The sequence below is a fragment of the Podarcis liolepis genome (genome assembly GCF_965112155.1).
Source record: "Podarcis liolepis genome assembly, chromosome: 16".
Lineage (NCBI taxonomy): Eukaryota > Metazoa > Chordata > Lepidosauria > Squamata > Lacertidae > Podarcis > Podarcis liolepis.
The window spans coordinates 23,348,986-23,370,129 of NC_139567.1; the positions used below are offsets into that span (position 1 = coordinate 23,348,986).

The window sequence follows — 21,144 nt, forward strand, 5'->3', positions numbered from 1 at the left end:
GTGTGCATGTCTCTATGTGTATACACACTCACATTCATTCATGTTATTCTAATAGACTAATAACCATTCCAGTAAAGAGTCATGCCACTTATTCAGAGAAGCTATTCAATCTGGTTGCTTTTCTTAAGAGCTAATGCCTCATTTCCTATTGCAATAGCTTCCTCTCAAGTAAATGGAAATGTCGCCATTATACCTTCACATTTATTGACATGCACCTCTGTATTGAATGGACATCCTTTGCGGTTACTGCTTACTCTCCGTAATGGACTGTATGGGAAGCTAAAACCTTTATGTGGCCGTGAACATTACATAGTGCGAGGGGGATGTGCTTTTTCCATTGGAGGTTTATGCAGAGAGCTGGAAGCGTCTGGCACCTGCCTTAGGAGCAAGTGGGTTTGCAAGGAATGGGGGGTGCCCAATGCCAGAGGGTTTGTGGGTGTGCCTTTCCCTTTTCTCCAGGGAGATCAGATTATGCAGGTTGCCTCCCACCCAAGTATTGGTTAGGGCCAAGAAGCCTCAAGTGAAGCCATATTTCTCTCTCTCTCTCTCTCTCTCTCTCTCTCTCTCTCTCTCTCTCATATCAATGATGCGAACTGCATTACAGCTTTTGTTGAGCAAGGAGTCAGTGTTTCCTGTATCCCTTAACTCCCAACATACCAAAGAAGTGATGAGGGGAAAGATTAAGGTGAAAATAAAACAAATTATTCCAAACCGGCAAAAGCAAACCTGGTGTATGAAATGGTCTGATATATTCAATATGAAGAAAATTAGAAACAGAGAGCAGCCACTTTCACATCCTGCATTTAAAGAACTATGTTGTTACTTTAAACAGCCATGGTTTCCTGCAAAGAGTTTGGGAGTTGTAGTTAAGGGCACTGAGAGCTTTTAGGAGACCCCCCCCCCCAATTCCCCTTCCAGAGCTCCCTGTAAGAAGGATTGAATGTCAAAACCACTCTGGGGGGGCAAGAGTCTCCTAGCAACTCTCAGCCCCCCAACAAAACAACAGCTCCCAGAATTATGGGGAAGGGAGGGGAACCATGACTGTATCTTCGTGTATCTGCTGTTTTTTGTGTGTGTGTCTACTATTTTGAAGGCAAAAAAAGCCTAAACAAGAGTTTGGGTATCTGATAACGACGCAGGTATTGGAAAAGATATCATTACATATCTTTAGGTGCCAGGCAAAAAGAAAAAAAATCCTCTTCTCCCAGACCTTTGGTTACTTAAACAATTTATGGCCTTTTAAACTTTGTGTAGTTTCCGTGAGGGGTGGGGATTATTGGTTTGTTTGTATTGTTATGTATTTTTGTGGTTTCGTACAGTGAACCGCCCTGTGATCCTCGGAGGAAGAGTGCAATATAAATTTAATAAACAATAATAATAGGCGCTACCTAGCTCCCATAGTGTTTCCTGGCAAGAAAGCAGGCTTAGTAAACTGCTACCCATTGCATGTTCCCACTGCTCTGGAAAGCAGGGAGCGCAAGGCAGGGTTTCCCTAAGGAATTTTCTCTTTTTCAATGGAGTGAGTCAGCAAAAACTGTGGGTGGGTTGAGGTGGCAGGTCTTTCCTGCTCTGTCATGTACCACTCAGTGCTGGGAGACTGGAGGGAGCCAGTTAGTGGCTGGTGGCTGTCAAAAAGAATAACCAGCCAACTCCTACCTGACTCCCCTTATTTTGCTCCTAGTGATGCTATTACTGGCATATGCTAAAGCCAGGAAGGTCTTTGGCGGAAATAACTTTTTAATGCAAATAGATGCTTGATGCCACAGATAACTTGAGAGAGAGGGAACATTGTTTGCTGGAGAGAGTGGGTGGGGTTTGCCTTACATATGTGTAAGCTATAAAAAAGGGTGTGTGTGTGGAGATATGGAAAGATCTTATGAATAAATAAATGCAAAGGATGTCAGTGTGGAGGCTAAGAAGAGGCCTATATCTTGCAAATCTTAGAGGGGGTGTGCTGCATCTCTCTTTGGAGAGAAAGAGAGATTGCCCACCTTCTCACCATAAATTTCAAGCAGTATGATAACACTTTGAACAGTAACAGCTTCCCCCAAATCACCCAGGGAGCTGTAGTTGTGTTAAGGGTGCTGAAAGTTCTTAGGAGACCCCTGCTACCATCACAGAGCTACAACTCCCAGAGTTCCCTGGGAAGAGGGATTTGACTCTTAAACCACTTGAAGAATTGCAGCTCTGGAGTGGGGTGGGGTGGGGGAATGGGGAGGGATCTCCTAACAGCTGTCAGGACCCTGAACAAACTACACTTCTCAGGATTTGTTGGGGGAAGCCATACCTGTTTAAAGTGGCGTCATAGCACTTTAAATGTGTGGTGTGAATGTGGCCTTTGTGTTCGCACCACGGTGCTGTCACTGAGGACCCAACTAGAAGTACCTTGTGTGGTGGGTTCATTAATTTCAGTGAGCCTACTCTGAGTAGAACCTACTTGAATTCAGTCCGTGATCATCTGCAGTTTTTTCTTCCTTAAATTAAATAGAAGCTGGGGGTTTGAATTAGATTTAGATCAGGACTGTGATAAAGAGAGCAAAGGAAGATTAATCCCTTTCCGTTTTCATTCTTGACTGAAATACACATACACACAGCTGCAAGTGTTTGGGGCTGTTTGCTTCTTTGTTGTTATACTTTTTCTATTCTCCTGTTCCTCCAAGGAGCTCAGTGCTGAGGCAGTATGTGTAGTTATTGCCTTTGTCTCATTTTAACTTCACAACAACCATGTGATCTAGCTTAGGCTGAGAGAGTGTTGGTCCTAAGGCCACCTATGGCTGAGCAGGAATTTCATAGAATCATAGAAGAATCATAGAATCATAGAATCATAGAGTTGGAAGAGACCACAAGGGCCATCGAGTCCAACCCCCTGCCAAGCAGGAAACACCATCAGAGCACTCCTGACATATGGTTGTCAAGCCTCTGCTTAAAGACCTCCAAAGTAGGAGACTCCACCACACTCCTTGGCAGCAAATTCCACTGTCGAACAGCTCTTACTGTCAGGAAGTTCTTCCTAATGTTTAGGTGGAATCTTCTTTCTTGTAGTTTGGATCCATTGCTCCGTGTCCGCTTCTCTGGAGCAGCAGAAAACAACCTTTCTCCCTCCTCTATGTGACATCCTAGATTTGAGATATTTGTTTCACTCTTGCAAGGATACAAATTGCAGGGGCGGTGGTTGGAATATGACAATGCACACCACCTTGAGCTCCTTCAAGGAAAGGTGGGCTTATAAATCAACCGCAGTAGTTCAGGCTTCAGGCGAGACTCTATAAAAGAGTAAGTGGCTGCTATTACCAGCCAGCAAAATAGTTCTGAAACAGCCTGCGGTGTTGACTGCAAAAACAAAACAAAAAACAAAAACAAAGGCCGTTTTTGTTTTTAGAGAAAGTCAGCAGCTGGAAAATAATTGGGAAGCTGGAAATTGGTCTCAGAGTTCTCCACATGCCGCCCGCTGCTGCCTCTTGACCCCTACCCCCCCCCCCCCCGGTAAGAGTTACTGGTGTTGTGATAGTGCAGCCAGCGAAAACTCTGTGCTGCCATTAAACTGCAGCTGCAGACTTCTGCATGAGCTGTTTCTCAGTCTTTCTGGACTCGCCTTCCCCAGGTAATCAGTCAGGAATCTCAGCGCAAGCGAAAGTTTCCAAGGGAGAGGGGACATTTCGTTGAAAGCAGCATAAATGTTTTTTTTTCCCCCTTCTGCTTTATCAGGGAATGAAAATAGATTGAAGGTGGTAAATTTTAAATAAACCGAGGGAGAATCCTGGTGCAAGAAATGGATCAGGGTGGCAAACTTTCGCCCCTAGCTGTTGCTAACTTGTTCAAAGGAACGGCAGCAACTTCACCCTGCGATTGCCATCTAGTGCTAGCTGAGAGTGCTGACAGTGGGTCTTTCTTTATTCCCTCCCTTCCTTTTCTGCAGGCAGAAAGCTCTGGCGTCTACAGGAGGCCGAAGCGTCCAGGCGGCTTGTGACTGGTTGGTATGAATTATGACCTTCTACACTCTTGAAAAATCAAATTTTTGATATCTGTATCAGGAGAAAGAACTTGGAATAGGAGTGCACATCAAGGGACGTGGCTGGCGCTGTGGGTTAAACCACAGAGCCTAGGGCTTGCCGATCAGAAGGTCGGCGGTTCAAATCCCTGCGAAGGGGTGAGCTCCCGTTGCTCGGTCCCTGCTCCTGCCCACCTAGCAGTTCGAAAGCACGTCAAAGTGCAAGTAGATAAATAGGTACCGCTCTGGCGGGAAGGTAAATGGCATTTCCGTGCACTGCTCTGGTTCACCAGAAGCGGCTTAGTCATGCTGGCCACATGACCCGGAAGCTGTACGCCGGCTCCCTTGGCCGATCAAGCGAGATGAGTGCCACAACCCCAGAGTCAGCCATTACTGGACCTAATGGTCAGGGGTCCCTTTACCTTTACCTTTAAGATGCCTTGTATCAGACTGTGGGCTTCATCCTGCCTGGCGATGCTGGGGGTTGATCCTGGAGTGCCTGCATGCTCTGCTGCTGAACTACAGGAGCTCCCGGTGCAAACTTGGTCACCCTCCCCTGCACACGTTCCAGCTTGTCAATATCCTTCTTAATTTGTGGTGCCCAGAACTGGACACAGCCCTCCAGGTGTGGGTCCTGACCAAGGCAGAATAGAGTAGTCCCATTACTTCCCTCGATCTGGACAGTATACTTCTGTTGATGCAGCCTAGATCTCACTGTAACCAGGTTTTCAGAAGGCATTTCACAAGGGCAAAAAGGAGGAACAGACTAGGAGATGGCGTTTTCCTAGGGACATGTTCCAGAAACTGGGGCTGTGGGCAGTCCTGTCCCTTGTAAACAGGGACACTGGAGAGCATATGGTGTGGTGCCATTGCACTGCAGCGCTGTCAGTTGTGGCGATTGGAATGCTGTTTCCATACATGGAGGCGCATAGCCTGCCCCCACATCAAGAGCTGCAGCCAAACAGCCGTGGGCAGAGCTTCCATCTGGGTATGGGAGATTTTCACCCACAACCCAGAGCTCCTGAACCACCACCACATTTCCCACTGCACCCCCTGAAATCTGTTCTAGAAAGCTGGCAAGGAGAACTTCTGAAATATCAGCAAGAGCTGTCCTCAGGACAAAGAATCTGGAGAGCTCTGGTGCTCTATGAAGAGCTGGAGCTCAGTGGTTGAGCATTTCCTTTGCAGGCTGAAGGTCCCAGGTTTAATTCCCTGCCTGAAATCCTTTCAAAAAAATAATTTTATTTTTCATTTTCACATTTTACCGCGTTTAACGAGAAAAACAGAACCTTTACAAATTTAATTTGCATTTCCCACAACTTCCCTCCCCTCCTTTCTGTGGTTATTTAATTTATATCTTTTTATTACTGCATATCCAATTCAAACCTATTTACTAATTTTCCTTAGTCTTCCCCTTTAATTATCTCTTAATGCACGTGTTTATATCAACCCTGCTAACGTTTTAATTTGTTTACAATATATCTTCAAATAATCAATAAATTTTCCACATTCTGCTTTTAAAAAGTCTCTCATCTTGATTTCTTATTCTTCCAGTAAGCTTTATCATTTCTATGTACTCCATCAATTTTAGTTGTCAATCCTCTTTCGTTGGAACTGTTTGTTCTTTCCATCTTTGGGCATAAATCATTCAGACAGCTGTGGTAGTGTACATAAACAGTTTTTTTCTGTTCATTGGGTACCTCTCCACCGGTTATACCTAGAAGAAAAGCTTTTGGTTTTATCACAAAAGTTATCTTCAGCATTTTTTTCAACTCATTATACATCATTTCCCATAAAGCTTTTGCTAACTTACATGACTGACATCCTGGAGAGTCATTGCAGCAAGCCAGTGTGGCCAAAACTAAAGTAAATGGATCCATATATTATTATTTTTTTAAAGGTAAGGAACCCCTGGACGGTGAAGTCCAGTCAAAGGCGACTGTGGGGTTGTGGTGCTCCTCTCGCTTTTCAGGCCAAGGAAGCCAGTGTTTGTCCGCAGACAGCTTTCCCTTTAAATGGATCCTTAGTCTGACCTTGCATAAAGCATCCTCCTTTCTTCCCAGGAATGCATGCAAGACTCTTAGATTCTTGACTGTTTCTTTCTCGCTCCAGACTGATATTTTTTGCATCCTGGCCTCTGTATTGGTCATCTTTTCTGACTGCATTCATTTGCCAAACTTGTTTCTTCCCTTCTCCTCTCTTGCAACGGCTGTTCATTTCCCCCTGTTTTCCCTTACAGGCTGTTTTCACACGTATGCGACCCCTTTCTCGATGACCCCCTGCCTCGGGAGTACGTCCTCTACCTGCGTCCCACCGGCCCCTTAGCGCAGAAGCTCTCCGACTTCTGGCAGCAGTCGAAGCAACTGTGCGGGAAGAACAAAGCTCACAATATCTTCCCCCACATCACGCTCTGCCAGTTCTTTATGGTGAGTTGGTCCTTTCCCCTTCAGCCTGCATTGATCTGTTGGCCAAAGTGCTTCCAGATGTCCTGTTTGTGGAGCACTCGTCCTCACTGACTTACACAAAGCTTCTGAGGAGGTTAGACCATGCCTGGTCTTCACTGAGCCTTTGATCTTCCCAAGGAGGTTATACAACAATGAGTATTCCTCCTGGTTTCTTTGCAGGGTGTGCCTGCGTCTTCTTGAGGGTTTCTTGCAGGCATCTGCTTGGCCACTGTGAGAAGTGGACTACATGGGCCATTGGCCTGATCAAGCAGACTCTCCTTTATGTTCTTAAAGCTACAATAAGTTGTACCAAACTGCTTAAGGCAGGCTTTCTGAGACGATGTTACTGTCCAGTTTACAAAGTAGCTGGAAGATCTTGGCCAAAGTGGAACATTCAGCTTTTGAAGACTCCAGTTGCTTGCGACAGCAATTGGTTAGTCCATGGAGTGTCCACACTGAGCTGCCATCTGAATAGGTTTCCCTGACTTTCCACCAAGAAATGACACTTTTCATCTCTATAAGAAATGGGCTGGGCTAGTAAGACTGGCTTCTCTGTGCATCTCTTAATTATCTTCCACCTACAGGAAATATTGAAAAACCCAACCTAGATAAAGTTCTCTGAACTTTATACTTTTTTTTGATTTTGTACTCATGCACGTCTGGGTGTCGGTATGAAAGTAACAGCTATGGAAACTTCACCTGGTAGACCACTGCATTTTGGTTTGCATGCCGTGGCGATGCAGTGAGTGGGTTGCTAACTGAAAGACATGTGGGGAAATAAGGCAAGTGTAACAGGAGCCCTAGTCCAACAACATCTGGAGGAAACTGTGTTGGCTACCCTTGGGCTGCAGAATCTTGGGACAATCCAACTGATTTGGGGGTTTAAAAGGTACACGTTTCCAGTGCTCATGGTGCATCGGATCATGGCCTCTAAACTGACCACAGTCTCTTGGCAGTGCGAAGACAGCAAAGTCGAGGCACTCTGTGAAGCTCTCCATGCTACTGTGACCCGGTGGCGGTGCAAGTTCCCCGTCCCTTTGCCCCTGGAGCTCTACACCTCGTCCAACTTCATTGGGCTCTTTGTCAAGGAGGACAGCGCAGAGGTCCTAAAGAAATTTGCCGCAGACTTTGCTATGGAAGCCACTTCTAAAGCCGGTGGGTGCTCAGGGCAGGATGCAACTTCTTTAACTTTTATATTTTATTTCTTTAATGCAAGATGTTTCTGTTCCACCTTTTAGACTTCTTTGCATTTATGATTTTAAAAAGCCTCCCAGGGTAGTTTACAAAGTTGGGAAAGCCCCTGTAAAGTTTGGGGCCAAGGTATCTCAAGGACTGCTTGCTCCCATATGAACCTCTCCATGCTCTTAAGACTGGTGTGGGGCACTTTTAACCCTCCAGAAGTTGATGAACTACAGTTCCCATCACCCCTGGCCATTGAACATAGTTTGCTGGGGCTGATGGGAGTTGTAGTTCAGCAACATCTGGAAGACTAAAGTTTCCCACCACCTGCTTCTAAGATCAGTCGGTGAGACGTCTCTACTGGGTCCACCCATCTGTTAAGAGCAGATGATTAGTGAACAGAGAGTGGGGCCTTTTCTGTGTTGGCACCCACTCAAAGAACATTCTTAGTTCTGTAAGCTGGTTGCTCACACTTATGATCTTTCTGCACTAGGCTGAAATGTTTTACATATCCAGGTCTTTAAACTCAGTTTGTTGCAAGAGTGGCTGGTAGGGAGGGGCAGAACTGCAGACCCGGCCTCCTGACAGCAATATACCAGTGCTCTCAATGGTATGTCTACTACACTGTCCTGACTTTGCTGCTGTCCTCATGCTGTCCTAGAACACTGTAGCAACGCTGGTGCCGAGAGATCCATGGTGCCAGGTGAGGTATTGGAATAAAGTCTGACCACCAGGATGCCACCACAAAAAAGGCCCTGTCTTTGGAAGTGCTTGCCTAACTTTCTGAAGGTGCAAGGACACCTGGTGGAGGGCAGCTTCTTGTAGTGGGTGGCAGTCTTTTAGTTACAGAGGCTCCAGACTCCATGCTGTATTATATGCCCTTCGTAACACAAGTAAAGGGCTTTTTATCTTCCTGACATATGACCAGTTTGCCATTATTCCCACCTTCACCATGTTTTCAATATGCAGTTTGGCTCACTTGCTGGAGCCCTCTGCTAGATCCACTCCCCCACTTCCTCCACTTCTCACAGTTCATTTGCTCTGTAGATTGCCTAGGGTGGTTTACATGCAGAGAAGATTCTGCATGTGCTGAGATTATGTAGGAGCACAAGATATTTTAACTGTTTAATATATATATTTTCTGTTTTGTGCACTGTATTTTTTTGGCGGGTTTTTTTCCATTTCTGTAATTGCTTCAGCTACACAAAAATAAATAAAATTCACAATCCAAAAAATAAACAGATTGTACAATGGGGCTTCCAGTCTCTGGACGTGTCCTGTGTGGCTCCTTCTATTTTCCAACACTTTGCGATGCAAAATATCAAGAGTCAGTCCCGAGAGAACAGACCCTTTTTTCCTTTTCTTTTTTTGAGCTCCTGGAGATCTGAACTTTCGTTCTTGAGCTAAGAGAGAGGTGCCCCACTGTGTTCTGCCTCAGCCCTCCCACTCTCATTGCTTCAAAAGAAAAACAGAATCTATACTTCCTCTGATTCATTATCTCCTGAGAAGGAAGCTGACATTTCGGCAGTTCTTTAACCTTTCTGACAGATGCGTGTTTGTTCTGTGCTTGCAATGCTGGTGCTTCCTGCATCCTCTCGGTGTCTCAAGATGCCTGTAAACAAAACCTTTTCGTTGATGGGCAAGAGATGGGGGAGAAGGGCCGTCCAGTTTGCATTAAAAGGCAAAGTTCTCTCATTTGCACCTTCGGAAACAACAGGCAGACCGAAACTCAGCCGTGCTTTGGAACTTGCACATCTCTGAAATTTTGCAACGCAGCTCTTCAGTCAAGCCATGCATCCAGAAATGCACAGGCTAAAATATACATTAAAATGCATATAGATATGAATGCATTTTTGTATTTCATATTCACTATTAGGGAAAATTGCTTTGCAAAATGTGTATGCTGTGGGGGGGGGAGTGGGATGTGCAAATGTGTACATTAGGAGAGGATTGTGCTAAAATGCTGGTGAATTGCACACAGAATTACCATTCCCAGAGTCCCCTTTGTAGAGAGATTTTTATTTATCTATCAAATCCCCACAACAACTCTGTTAGGTGGGGGTAGACTGAGAAGTGGTCACTAGCCCAAAGTCACCCCCTGAGCTTCATGGCCGAGTAGGAATCTGGCCTCTCAGGTCTGTCAGGGGAATGGAAGTTTCCAGAAAACTCCCAGCAGATAACACTTCCCAGGATTCCTTGTGGGGTAGCCATGACTGTTTGAGGGGGCATGATATTGTGCTAAATGCATAGTGCAGATGGGGCCTTAATAATCTCTTACAAGCCTTATTTTTTATATAAAAAAATAAGGAATGTCTTCAATAGGGGTTGAAAAGACAACAAAAACATCCCAGAAGCACCTGACTCACCAGATCTGAGCTAGGCTAACCTGGCTGATATCCAGTCGTCTCAGTGGCTCCCAACTGACCACAGATTTCCAATTTGCAGATGTCCACGTGGAACCCCATAAGAAGCAGCTCCACGTCACCTTGGCCTATCACTTCCAAGCCAGCCACTTGCCGACGCTCGAGAAGTTAGCTCAGAGCATAGACGTCAAGCTGGGCTGCGACTGGGTGGCTGCAATATTCTCCCGGGATATTAGATTTGCCAATCATGAGGTAAGCGTGGGACTCCTTGTTCCCCTTAGGGGAAATGAAGGCGGTTGCTGCGTTTGATTCCCAACACACAGCGAGGGTGGGAGTTGTTCTTGCAGGAGAATCCATGTCTGCTTTAATATAAAGTAGGCACAGGCAAGTTGTGGCTCCAAGGGTTTAATCCAGATCACGAGGTCTGTTCTGTCTCAACCCAGTGCCTATCCACATAAGATGTAGGAGCACTAGGGTAGGGAGGGCAGTTGCTACTGGGGAAAGAGATTTATTTTTGGTTGGTTGGTTGGGGAGGAGCCATTGCTTAGCATGTGCTCTTCATAAACAAGGTCTCCTAGTTCAGTCCCGAACATCTCCAGGTCGGGCTGCAGATGTCCCCTTTCTGAAAATCTGGAGGTCCACTTCTAGGCATTGTGGGCAATCTGAGCTGGATAGACCAATGACTTGCAACAAGGCAGTTTCTGATGTTCTTCTGCTCATTCACCGTTGGCTTAAGGCTTTCTCCTTCTCCACCCCTTGCAGACCCTCCAGGTGATCTACCCATACACCCCACAGAACGATGATGAGCTGGAGCTGGTCCCGGGGGACTTCATCTTCATGTCTCCCGTGGAGCAAGTCACCACCAGCGAAGGCTGGATTTACGGCACTTCGCTGGCAACAGGGTGCTCTGGGCTTCTGCCTGAGAATTACATCACCAAAGCAGATGAGTGCGGCACATGGGTGTTCCATGGGTAAGAGGTCTGATCCTGCTTGCATGGGTGGCAAGGGCTTTTATTGTGGATGAGTCTGCCACTAGAAGGTCACAGCGTGGTGGTAGGGAAGCTCAAGCTGACTCACGGATGAGGGAGAAACAAGTCATTTTCGGTTCGGGCATCAATTATTGACTATGATTATGATTACTATATTTATTTATATCTCCCTAGTCAGATTCAGTCCTTTGACATTCATGCACCTATCTAACGATGGTTCATTCATTTAAATGGGTCTTCTATCATTGCCAATGTAAACCAGCGAACGAATAGAAAGAGAACCTGCTCAAGTGACGCTGCCACAAAAACCTCACACATAAACCAATTTTGAAAAAAGGAAAAATAATATGTGAATTTACCAGCCACTCTCTCCTCCCACCTCTCTTCCCCTTCAATCATGTACTAGATACAGAACTGTCTAACGTTGAACATAACTCAGAGACTCTATGATCTCAAAAAGAGAGAGAGAAAGAGACATTGCACGTTCTTTTGTAATTCAAGAAAATATTTAATAAAAATTATTTCCAAAAGGAAAAAAAGAATTAGTAAACTGCAACCCAGAAATCCTGGCTGATCATCTCACTCAGAGCCTGCCCAGTCCTTTTGTAAGATGCCTTATACATACTTTATTATGGGGGAAAGTGGGTTGTACATCATTAAATAGATGAAATGCATGTCAGCATCCACAAACCACCTGTGCCTGTTTTGGCAGGTCATATTCCATTCTGAACGCCACTTCGTCCCCCTCCCTCCTGATGTTCACTGACGGAGTGATGGATCGAAGGTTGCAGGAAGACCAAGGACCAGGGGATACTGGGCCCCTCACAATCTTCTGCCAGAGCATGCAGGTAAGGTTCATCTGCACCTTTACCTGCCTCCAAGGCAGGCTGAAACACCAGAAGGGGGGAAAGGAAGGCTGGTTATTTATCATACTAAGGTGTTGCTTTTTTAACCTCATCCTCAGCCCTTAAGGATTGCCAACTCACCTGGGCCACAGAAGAGGTGCCTTTTCGTTTGCCGACATGGCGAAAGGATGGACGTTGTGTTTGGGAAATACTGGCTCTCACAGTGTTTTGATGCCAAAGGTGAGTTTGTTTCTATCACAGTGTTTTACTTTTTTTATTGGGAGACATCCAATGCCATCAGAGCAGACATTAGTTAACTGGGAATAGAGGAGGAATCTGCACAGCGTGGTGTAGTGGTTAAGAGTGGTGGATTCATAATCTGGTGAACTGGGTTCGCTTCCCCACTCCTCCACATGCAGCTGCTGGGTGACCTTGGGCTAGTCACACTTCTTTGAAGTCTCTCAGCCCCACTCACCTCACAGAGTGTTTGTTGTGGGGGAGGAAGGGAAAGGAGATTGTTAGCCACTTTGAAACTCCTCAGGGTAGTGATAAAGCAGGATATCAAATCCAAACTCCTCCTCCACTACTGAAATTTCAAAGTGGACTCCACAGATCCAGTCAGACCAATCTTCGTCTTCAGAATCTACCATCTGGTAGATTCCATTACAAGTTCAAGGGATGCACACTGCCTCCATTCCCCACACCCATATTTTTTTTCTTTTAAAGTTGTAGAGTAGGGTGTTTGCTTTTCAGTTGCCCCCCCCCAACCCAAGTGGCTAATGCATAGGGCTTTTGACCTCTACACACTTCGAATGCATAGAGAGCAGCTCTGCTTGGGAACAACAAGACATATTGACATTCTCTCACTCTCAGGAGGAACTGTATTGGGGTGGGGATCTAGCTGCCCTCAAGTAAACACCTTGGGACTCCCTTCTGCAGGATCTTCTCCCTCTCTGGAACATCACACAATCTTCCAAATATTTTGTTGCCTCTCTTGGGTGGCTGGGGGAACTCACATTACAATTTGAGAACTGCTACCTGAAGGACATGCACTAGGGGGAATCACCTAAACTTTTGCCTCCTTGCTCTCTGTGTCTCCTGACAGGAAGGTACATGCGGACAAACCTGAATATGCCTCACAGCCTACCTCAACGGAGTGGTGGTTTCAGGGATTATGAAAAGGATGCCCCCATCACCGTGTTTGGCTGCACTCAAGCACGGCTTGTGGGTAAGCTCCCCACTTGGGGAACAGTGTTTTTCTTTTTCTATTAGAGGTGGCGCTGTGGTCTAAACCACTGAGCCTCTTGGGCTTGCCGATCAGAAGGTCGGCGGTTCGAATCCCCACGACAGGGTGAGCTCCTGTTGCTCAGTCCCAGCTCCTGCCAACCTAGCAGTTCGAAAGCACACCAGTGCAAGTAAATAAATAGGTACCACTCCGGCAGGAAGGTAAACAGTGTTTCTGTGCACTGCTCTGTTTTTGACAGAAGCGGCTTAGTCATGCTGCCCACATTACCCGGAAAAACTGTCTGCGGACAAACGTTGGCTCCCTCAGCTTGTAAAGCGAGATGAGCGCTGCAAACCCAGAGTCGTCTGCAACTGGACTTAACTGTCAGGGGTCCTTTACCTTTACTCATAACTTGTCTCCTTGAGAGTTTTGGGTTCTAGTCTCTCTTGCTCTCTTAACGGATCCTTGTCTGTCAAATATCCAGCCACAACATGAGCAGTTGTAGCACATTGACCACTATAGTAATAATAATAAAATCAGGCCTGCTTGCCCTGTCTTGCAACTCATCCAAAACTACTCTGGCTCTTGGGTATTAGAGGAGGAGAGGTACCAACTGTGGGGTGGCTTTTCCTACTTGCCATCACCTTGAATTAAAGTGCATGAGACCCACTGCAAAGAAGCCGTTATGAGCTGGAAATCAGAGATGGCTCAGAGTCTAGATTTTATAGGTTAAGAAATATGAGCCTCAGGGGCTGGTCATGCTCACCTCAAATTACAACTTCCCAATTCTTCTTCTGGCTCAGATGTCGTTCTCAGTGAAAGAAAATCCCCATTCCTCGCTGTGTCCCTCCTGCTCACCTCTTCCCATGATCCTCTACTCCTGGGGTAGCCAGTGTGGCACCTTGCAGGTGGTGCTGCACTATGACTCCCATTATCCCTGGCTTGTCGGCCATACCAACTGGGAGTGGAGACCCAAGAAGATCTGGAGGGCCACCCCGTTAGCTGTGCTTGACTGCTAGTGTGCCTGGGTGCAAGGCTGCAAGTGCTCTTGCACTTTTAATAGCTTTGTAAAAAAAAGAGAATTTCATTTTTAAAAAAATAATTTTTTAATTAGATTTTCACATTTTTATACATTTTATCTCTAACCAATTCAAACATTAGATTACAAGGTTCTTTGATCCTTCAGACTTCCTCCCCGGCGTCCCATTGGTTGTTATATTAAAAGGTTAAGTTTTCTGCATCTTATGCTTTGTCCAGCTATTCTATATCTCTGATTATCATAATCAATTTCACATTACAAATGTCATTACACTACCAATGATTTTAACTGTTTACAGTGGGGTTTTTTAATAAACTACAAATTTACTCCAGTCTCTAGCAAATACTTGATCCTCTTGGTTTCTGATCTTCCCCATCAGTTTTGCCATTTCTGCATATTCCATCAATTTCGTCTGCCAGTCTTCCTTTGTTGTTGGTGGTTCTTCTTTCCATTTTTGGGCTAGTTGCATTCTTGGCACCGGCGCCGTTCCATACATAAAAAGTCTTTCTTTTAGGTTTAATAGGTGAAGAAATACCAAGAGAAGATATAAGACTTTTTTAAAAAGATGATTTCAGCTTAGATGACAAACTACATTTGGCGAAATGTCCTCTTCTATTAAACGTGCAGGTGACCTGCCCTTTGTTTTTGCATCTAGACACACTAGCAGCGGAAGCTGGGATTTCAGCTGATGCAGCTTGCTATACAAGCTGAAGTTCTTTACACAACGTATAGTTAAACTGTGGAATTCACTGCCACAGGAAGCAGTGATGGCCAATAATGTGGATGGATTTAAAAGAGGACTGGGCAAAGTCATGGAGGAGAAGGGCTATCAATGGCTATGAGCCACAATGGCTATGCTCTGCCTCTGCTGTCAGAGGCAGTAATGGTTCTGAAAAAGCAGGTTGTGGAAACCACAGGAGGGGAGAGGGCTCTTGTGCTTTGGTCCTTTTTGCAGGTTTTCCACAGGCGTCTGGTTGGCCGCTGTAAGAACTAGATGAGGCTCTCCACATGCTCTTATGTTCAGAGAAATTATTTCCTTTACACTGACATCGTTTGCACTTGGGCACCCTGTCTATTGTTGTAAGTCATTAACTGGCAGGGAACCAATTTTGTATTGGCTCTGAACCAAATACTCCAAGTGTGGTGAAGGGGAGAGAAGAGAAAGAGGTGGAAAAACACGGCTATTCTTGCCAAAGGTTAATCTTATTCAGCAGCGGCAGCCATTGGGAGACTGGACCCAGGGGCGTAGGAAGGGAATGTGCGAGGTGTGCAGCCCGCCCTGGGTGTCATCCTTGAGGGGGTGACAAAATGGCACACCATGGGGGGCGGCACTTACTGTGGGGCCTGGGAGTGACATGGTGGCTCAAGGCCCCACGCTGCCCAAAACGGCAGCGTGGGGCTTGCATCTGCCAGGCGGATTCTGTGGGCAGCTCACCACGGCACCCCCTGGGCGGATCGCCATGGCGCCCCCATGCGTGAATCGCTGCTGCAGCCCCATGGGTGAATTGCCCCATCCCTGTGGGCAGATCACCCTGCCCCCGCTGCTCCAGGTGCCGGAGCAGCTAGCTACGCCCCTGAATGGACCTTGAGCCTAGAATTGTTGTAAGTATCTTTGGTTGGTTGGTTTAAGCCAGGCTTTGCAACCCCGGTGCTCTAAAGAGGTTTTGGGCTTCGAATCCCATCAGTCCCAGCCAGCACATAGTCAAGCATATTTAGAGGGCACCAGATTGGCGAAGGATGGTTTAGACAGAGAGCTGTTGCAATTTTTCTACATTCTGCATGAGCGCAGCAGTTTCCAAGACTTGCCTGGTGGCCCTGCTGCCCTTCTGTGCTGCCATTTGTGCCAGTTCCTGTGCGAGACGAGCAGCAGCCATTGTCGGGGTGACTTTGGAGGTGACGACTTAAGCTGTGATCTCTATTTGCACATAACTGTCAGCTCAGCAGCGAAAACACATTTGGCTGCAAATCCATGAGCTGCTGTAGTGACACATCGATTTGAGTGCCTGTTTGAGAAACGGAACGAGTCACTGGGGAAGCTTCCCAATGCTGAGATTCTCCAAGCACTGCGTGAAAAGGCCGGCTCCTTGCTTCTTCCATGCAAAATATCTTGGGGAAGCAAGACATTCGACACCTAGTCATACAGCAGGGGACAAAGCATTATTTTAGCACGTGTGGAATTGTTGGCTGTGACTATTACTCACAATCCTGAGAGTTGCCTGCTTTCTCACCCAGCAAACTGTGGGCAGTCCAGTTACCCATCTCTGTGTGTAGAAGCCTCAGGATCTTATTGTGAGCACAATAGAATTCTTGCTCTGGTATCATTATTATTAAATTCATTGTTCCGCCTTTCACCATCAGGTTACGACCATTTAAAATTCAGTCTTATAAAACAGTTAAAACCGATTACAGTTTCAGGAAGAGGGTGATACCCTGAAAATGTGCATCTCAGGTGTCAAAGGTCAGGGCAATAATTAGATGCAGAAATAAATGTTCCTGTCTAGAAATGTTTGATTTAAGTGGCATGATGTTGATATAAGTTGTGCTGCATTTGCAATAGGAGGGTGTGTGTTCAGGAGGGAGTCTCTTGAGAAAGTAGGAAAGGGGCAGGCTCCAACCATGCCCCTCTAAACTGGCCTGCTAGGGAGTCTTCATGTTGCTAGAGGACCTCTCCTTTATCTGTGGGTTAGCAATCAGAAGGTTTTTTTTGGGGGGGGGGGGAATCAAGGCATTAGATTTGGCACCAGTTAGGAATCCTTATGGCTTGGATCAGGACGGTCCTACTTTTCATACCAAGAGGGCCACGCACTGCCTTGTCGCACAGGATGAGGCGCAAGTCCAAGATTTAGCACCCCCTTCCCATGTTCCCAAAGGCAGCTAAGCAGAGGCACCAGGCTTTGGGATGAAGGTGTGAGGCTCTGGCAGGGTCCTAGAGCCCTCCCACCTCCTTCCCGAAGCTGGGAAAGTGCAAACTAGGCTTTGGGAAGGAGGTAGGAGGACTCTAGAACCATGTCAGAACCCTCACACCTCCTTCCCAAAGCCCAGCACCTCCCTTACCTGGCTTTGGGAAGGCAGGGCAAGGGCTGCAGGGGGCATCAAATGTTTTCAAGGGCCTCCAAAGAAGCTCTCCTTCCTTGGAGGTTTTTAAGCAGGGGTTGGATGGCCATCTGTCATGGATGTTTTAGCTGAGGTTCATACATTGCAGCGGGTTGGACTAGATGTCCCGGGGGACCCTTCCAGCTCCATTATTCTAACCCTCTACCTAATATTTTTTAACTGTCAGTGCTGGGAATTCAACTTTGGACCTTCTGTGTGCAAAGGATGAGCTACAATCTTTCTTTCTTATAAGAGAAATAACTGATTGCAACAACAGCAATATACGGACAAACTATTTTCCTATTTTATTAAGCATTCTCTAAACACAAGCATCCCTTAAAATGATGAACGGATAGTCTCCCTGAAGCCCACCCCATTGTTTTGTTAGTTTCAGTGGGCTGCCTGAAGAGGACAATTGCAGCCAGAAGTGTTCCCAGCTTACAGCAGAACAGATCAACTGAGATGCTCAAATAATATCTGCCCTGTATTCATACAGAGTGCAAGATTCTTTACTTAAAGCAGATGGGAAGTCACAGTGAAATCTGCCAGTTTTTTCTACCAGAATCCTAAGAGTTGGAAAGTGCAGTGCGGCTGCCCCCTGCAGGTGGGAAATGAGTCTTGCTTCGCCACCAAACTGCTGTTTTTGTTTCAAGACTGAAATGGTTATCTGCCAGATATCGAAGGAACTGCTGTGGCCCCAGCAGCAAAAGCCCTGCTTTAAACAGGAAACGACTATTGATCAGGAGCAAACTGACCCAGAGCAATAATAATAATAGCTGGCTAAGAATAGATGAAGAAAAGACGAGCCTGCTGGGTCAAGCTGATGGCCCATCTCATCCAGCCTCCTGTTCTCACAGTGGCCAGCCAGATGGCCATAGGAAACCAGCAAGCAGGAGCCGGGACAGTATGGTGTAGTGGTTAGAGAGCTGGAGTAGGAGCTGGGAGAACAAGGTTCAAATCCCCACTCTTGCCATGAAGCTCACTGCATGACCTCTCGACCTAACCTACTCCACAGGGTTGTTGTGAGGGTAAAATGGGAAGGAAGAAAACTATGTACACCACCTTGAGTTTGGGAGGAAGAAGGTGGGATAGTTAGAAAGAAAGAATCTGTAGCATTATAATCAGGAAAACTGATGCAATATTCTCCAGGTCTGAATGCACTCTTATTTTGAGCATGTGTCTTCAAACAGGTGAGGCCCTCCTTGAAAGTAACACAGTCATCCACCACATCTACTGTTCCCCGTCACTGCGCTGCGTACAGACTGCACACTATATTTTGAAAGGTAAGAAGATGGCAGCAAGGTAGCTGGATTAAATAATAATCATATTTTTATTATTTTTTATTATTTATACCCCACTCATCCGGTTGGGTGTCCCCAGCCACTCCGGGCATATATATAAGAGCATACTAAAACATCAGACATTAAAAACTTCCTGATACAGGGCTGCCTTCATGCTTTGTTCATATTTCCTTCCTTCCTTCCTTCCTTCCTTCCTTCCTTCCTTCCTTCCTTCCTTTGAAACTCCAGTGGTTCGTTCTGCAAATGGGTGATGTCTCATTTTGATAGCCATAACTAGGGGGGGGGAATGAATTTATATGCAAGGGGAGGCACAGATGCCCTGGAGTGAAAATCCCCCCCCAAAAAAAAAACCCCATAGCTGGACAAAACCTACAGCTACTTTGCATACCTGCAGCTTCTGAGGCTCCATCCCCCAAAGGGGATGAAATATAGTGGATTTTTAGTTAAGGGCTCCCAAAATATTTGCAAAATCAGGAATGAGAAAATGCCTTATTTATGTCCCTGTCCTGGACTTGTAATGTGTTTCTTATTCAGAGCGCCCTATTTTTTATTGTTCAACTCCCAGGCTTGCAGCAGGAAAATAATCTGAAGATTCGTGTAGAGCCGGGCTTATTCGAGTGGACGAAATGGGTCGCTGGGAGCTCCCTGCCTGCCTGGATACCTCCAGTGGACTTAGCGGCAGCCAGTTTGAGTGTGGATACAACTTATAGGTAAGAGAAGCCAATGTGGTGCATTTTTTGTTTGTTTGGGACCTTGTGAAGCTGGAACACAGGGAGCTTGTGTTCCTCTACCCCAGCCTTACCCAGACTAATGCCTTCCAAATGTTTTGGACTCCCATCATCCCAGACCATGGCCCATTCTGGCGGGGGTTGATGAGAGGTGATCAGTGGAATTTCTCCCCTTTTTGGTGGGAAAGGACCGTGGCTCAGTGGTAGTAGAGTGCATGCTTTGAATGAAGAAGATCCACAGTTCAATCCTGGCCATCTCCCAAGTAGGGATGGACAAGCTCCCATCTGAAATCCTGACAAGCCACTACCAGTCAGGGTAGACATAGTGCTGGCATGGTCAGCCAATAATTTGTCGGAGTATAGGGCAGTTTCCTCTGTAGTTCAAAACTTCTGGAGGAGGGCAACAGGTTGAGGGTAATGGTTCTGCACACTGAAAAGCCCAACCAGCTCATCCGTGGTGCATTTAATCAGCAGCCTACTCAGGCCAATGGGATTTACGGCAGGAAAGAGGCGACTGCCAGGGAGCTGAACTGAAGCCTGGAAGGTGATGCTCTGTAAGCATCTCTGCATCTGGAGAATGAATATGGGTTAGGGAGCCAGACAGATGTTTTACAAGAGGAGGGGGGAGGCATGATGCCTAAAGTAAAAGGCAGAGAGCAAGCTCCTCGTGTTAGGAGCCAAATGAGTTATGAGCTGTAAGTTTGTGGCCATTTGGAGGAAAGGAAAAGAAGAAGAAGAAGAAGAAGAAGAAGAAGAAGAAGAAGAAGAAGAAGAAGAAGAAGAAGGCGATCAAACATTAAAAACTTCCCTAAACAGGGCTGCCTTCAGATGATAACTGGTATTAATTGATAACTGGCATTGATAACTGGTATCCATCTGTGATGGAAGGGCATAGCCGCTGTGGCTAGTAGCCATGTTGAACTATAGAATGCTAGATATGTTTATGTAAAATGTTTTAGACCACAGATACATGTGGAAGGGGACCCCCGGTCATCTAGTCCAACCCCCTGCAATGTAGGAATCTCAGCCAAAGCACCCATGACAGATGGCCATCCAACCTCTGCTTAAAAACCTCCAAGGAAGGAGAGTCCACCACCTTCTGAGGGAGACCATTCCTGTGTGTGTGTGTGTGTGTGTGTGTGTGTGTATGTTTGGGTGTTTGGGTGTTTTTGCGCTCCATGAACACATGGTAGAAGCCTAGCCATTGTTATTCTGGCAAAGAGTTCGGCTTCCTTCTAGCTTTTTCTTCTCATCCCAACCATCTTGCATTTGAAGAAGTGGAGGCTGAGTGGGAGGATCCCTGGGATTGTTGCTGGGTTTCTTGAATTCATGCGGAGGTGGAAGGTTGGATCCTGGCCTCCCCCAACCCCACAAGGCATTATTACAGGTGGACAGGCCACCTCATCCTCTTCTGCTTCTCCTCTCCCACTCCTGCTTTTCTTCTACACTTATCTTTTTCTGTCCACAGACCTCATATACCGGTGAGCAAATTAGGCGTTTCAGAGTCATACGATACATACATCAGCAGAAGCTACCAAGTAACAAAAGAGATCCTAAGTGAATGCAAAGCCAAAGGCAAGTAAAACCCCACCTTGCAGTCCAGGATTTGCTCAGTTCAGTTGGGCTAACTCCCAAGCCAGGGGTGTACAGAATTGCATCCTCAAGAAGTCGCTTTGTGGCGTCACGTATACATCTAAGGGAGGTTGAAAGGATCATACAGCTAAACCACAGAAAGCAGCAGGGAGTGTCCCCAAGGTGGAGTGAGAGATTCATTCTCTCTAATTCCAATGGTCAGAGCATCATTGCTCATGGAACCAAATTGCAGCATTCATGCACAACAGGGGAGGTATAAGCTGCTTTTGGTGAACTGCAAGATTTGTAGTAGTACCTATATATATATATATCCTAAGAAAAATTCAAAGGGACCCAAAAAAAGCCAGCCCAGTAATG

General features: G+C 46.2%; 1 protein-coding gene across 2 annotated transcripts in view; it reads left to right on the forward strand.

Annotated features, from left to right (window-relative positions):
- The window catches only part of UBASH3B (ubiquitin associated and SH3 domain containing B), a 73,992-nt gene that overhangs the window by 44,868 nt on the left and 7,980 nt on the right, over positions 1 to 21,144 (forward strand). For both annotated transcript variants that reach the window (XR_014520377.1, XM_083481021.1), the window contains exons 2-12: positions 3,917 to 3,970; positions 6,228 to 6,414; positions 7,389 to 7,587; positions 10,057 to 10,226; positions 10,737 to 10,945; positions 11,676 to 11,811; positions 11,928 to 12,048; positions 12,914 to 13,036; positions 18,356 to 18,448; positions 19,032 to 19,176; positions 20,663 to 20,769. Coding sequence is in view for 1 of the 2 variants with exons in the window: in XM_083481021.1 (XP_083337147.1) it covers positions 3,917 to 3,970; positions 6,228 to 6,414; positions 7,389 to 7,587; positions 10,057 to 10,226; positions 10,737 to 10,945; positions 11,676 to 11,811; positions 11,928 to 12,048; positions 12,914 to 13,036; positions 18,356 to 18,448; positions 19,032 to 19,176; positions 20,663 to 20,769 (1,544 nt within the window). In the remaining variant the exon portion in view is untranslated. The remainder of the gene's footprint in view (positions 1 to 3,916; positions 3,971 to 6,227; positions 6,415 to 7,388; positions 7,588 to 10,056; positions 10,227 to 10,736; positions 10,946 to 11,675; positions 11,812 to 11,927; positions 12,049 to 12,913; positions 13,037 to 18,355; positions 18,449 to 19,031; positions 19,177 to 20,662; positions 20,770 to 21,144) is intronic.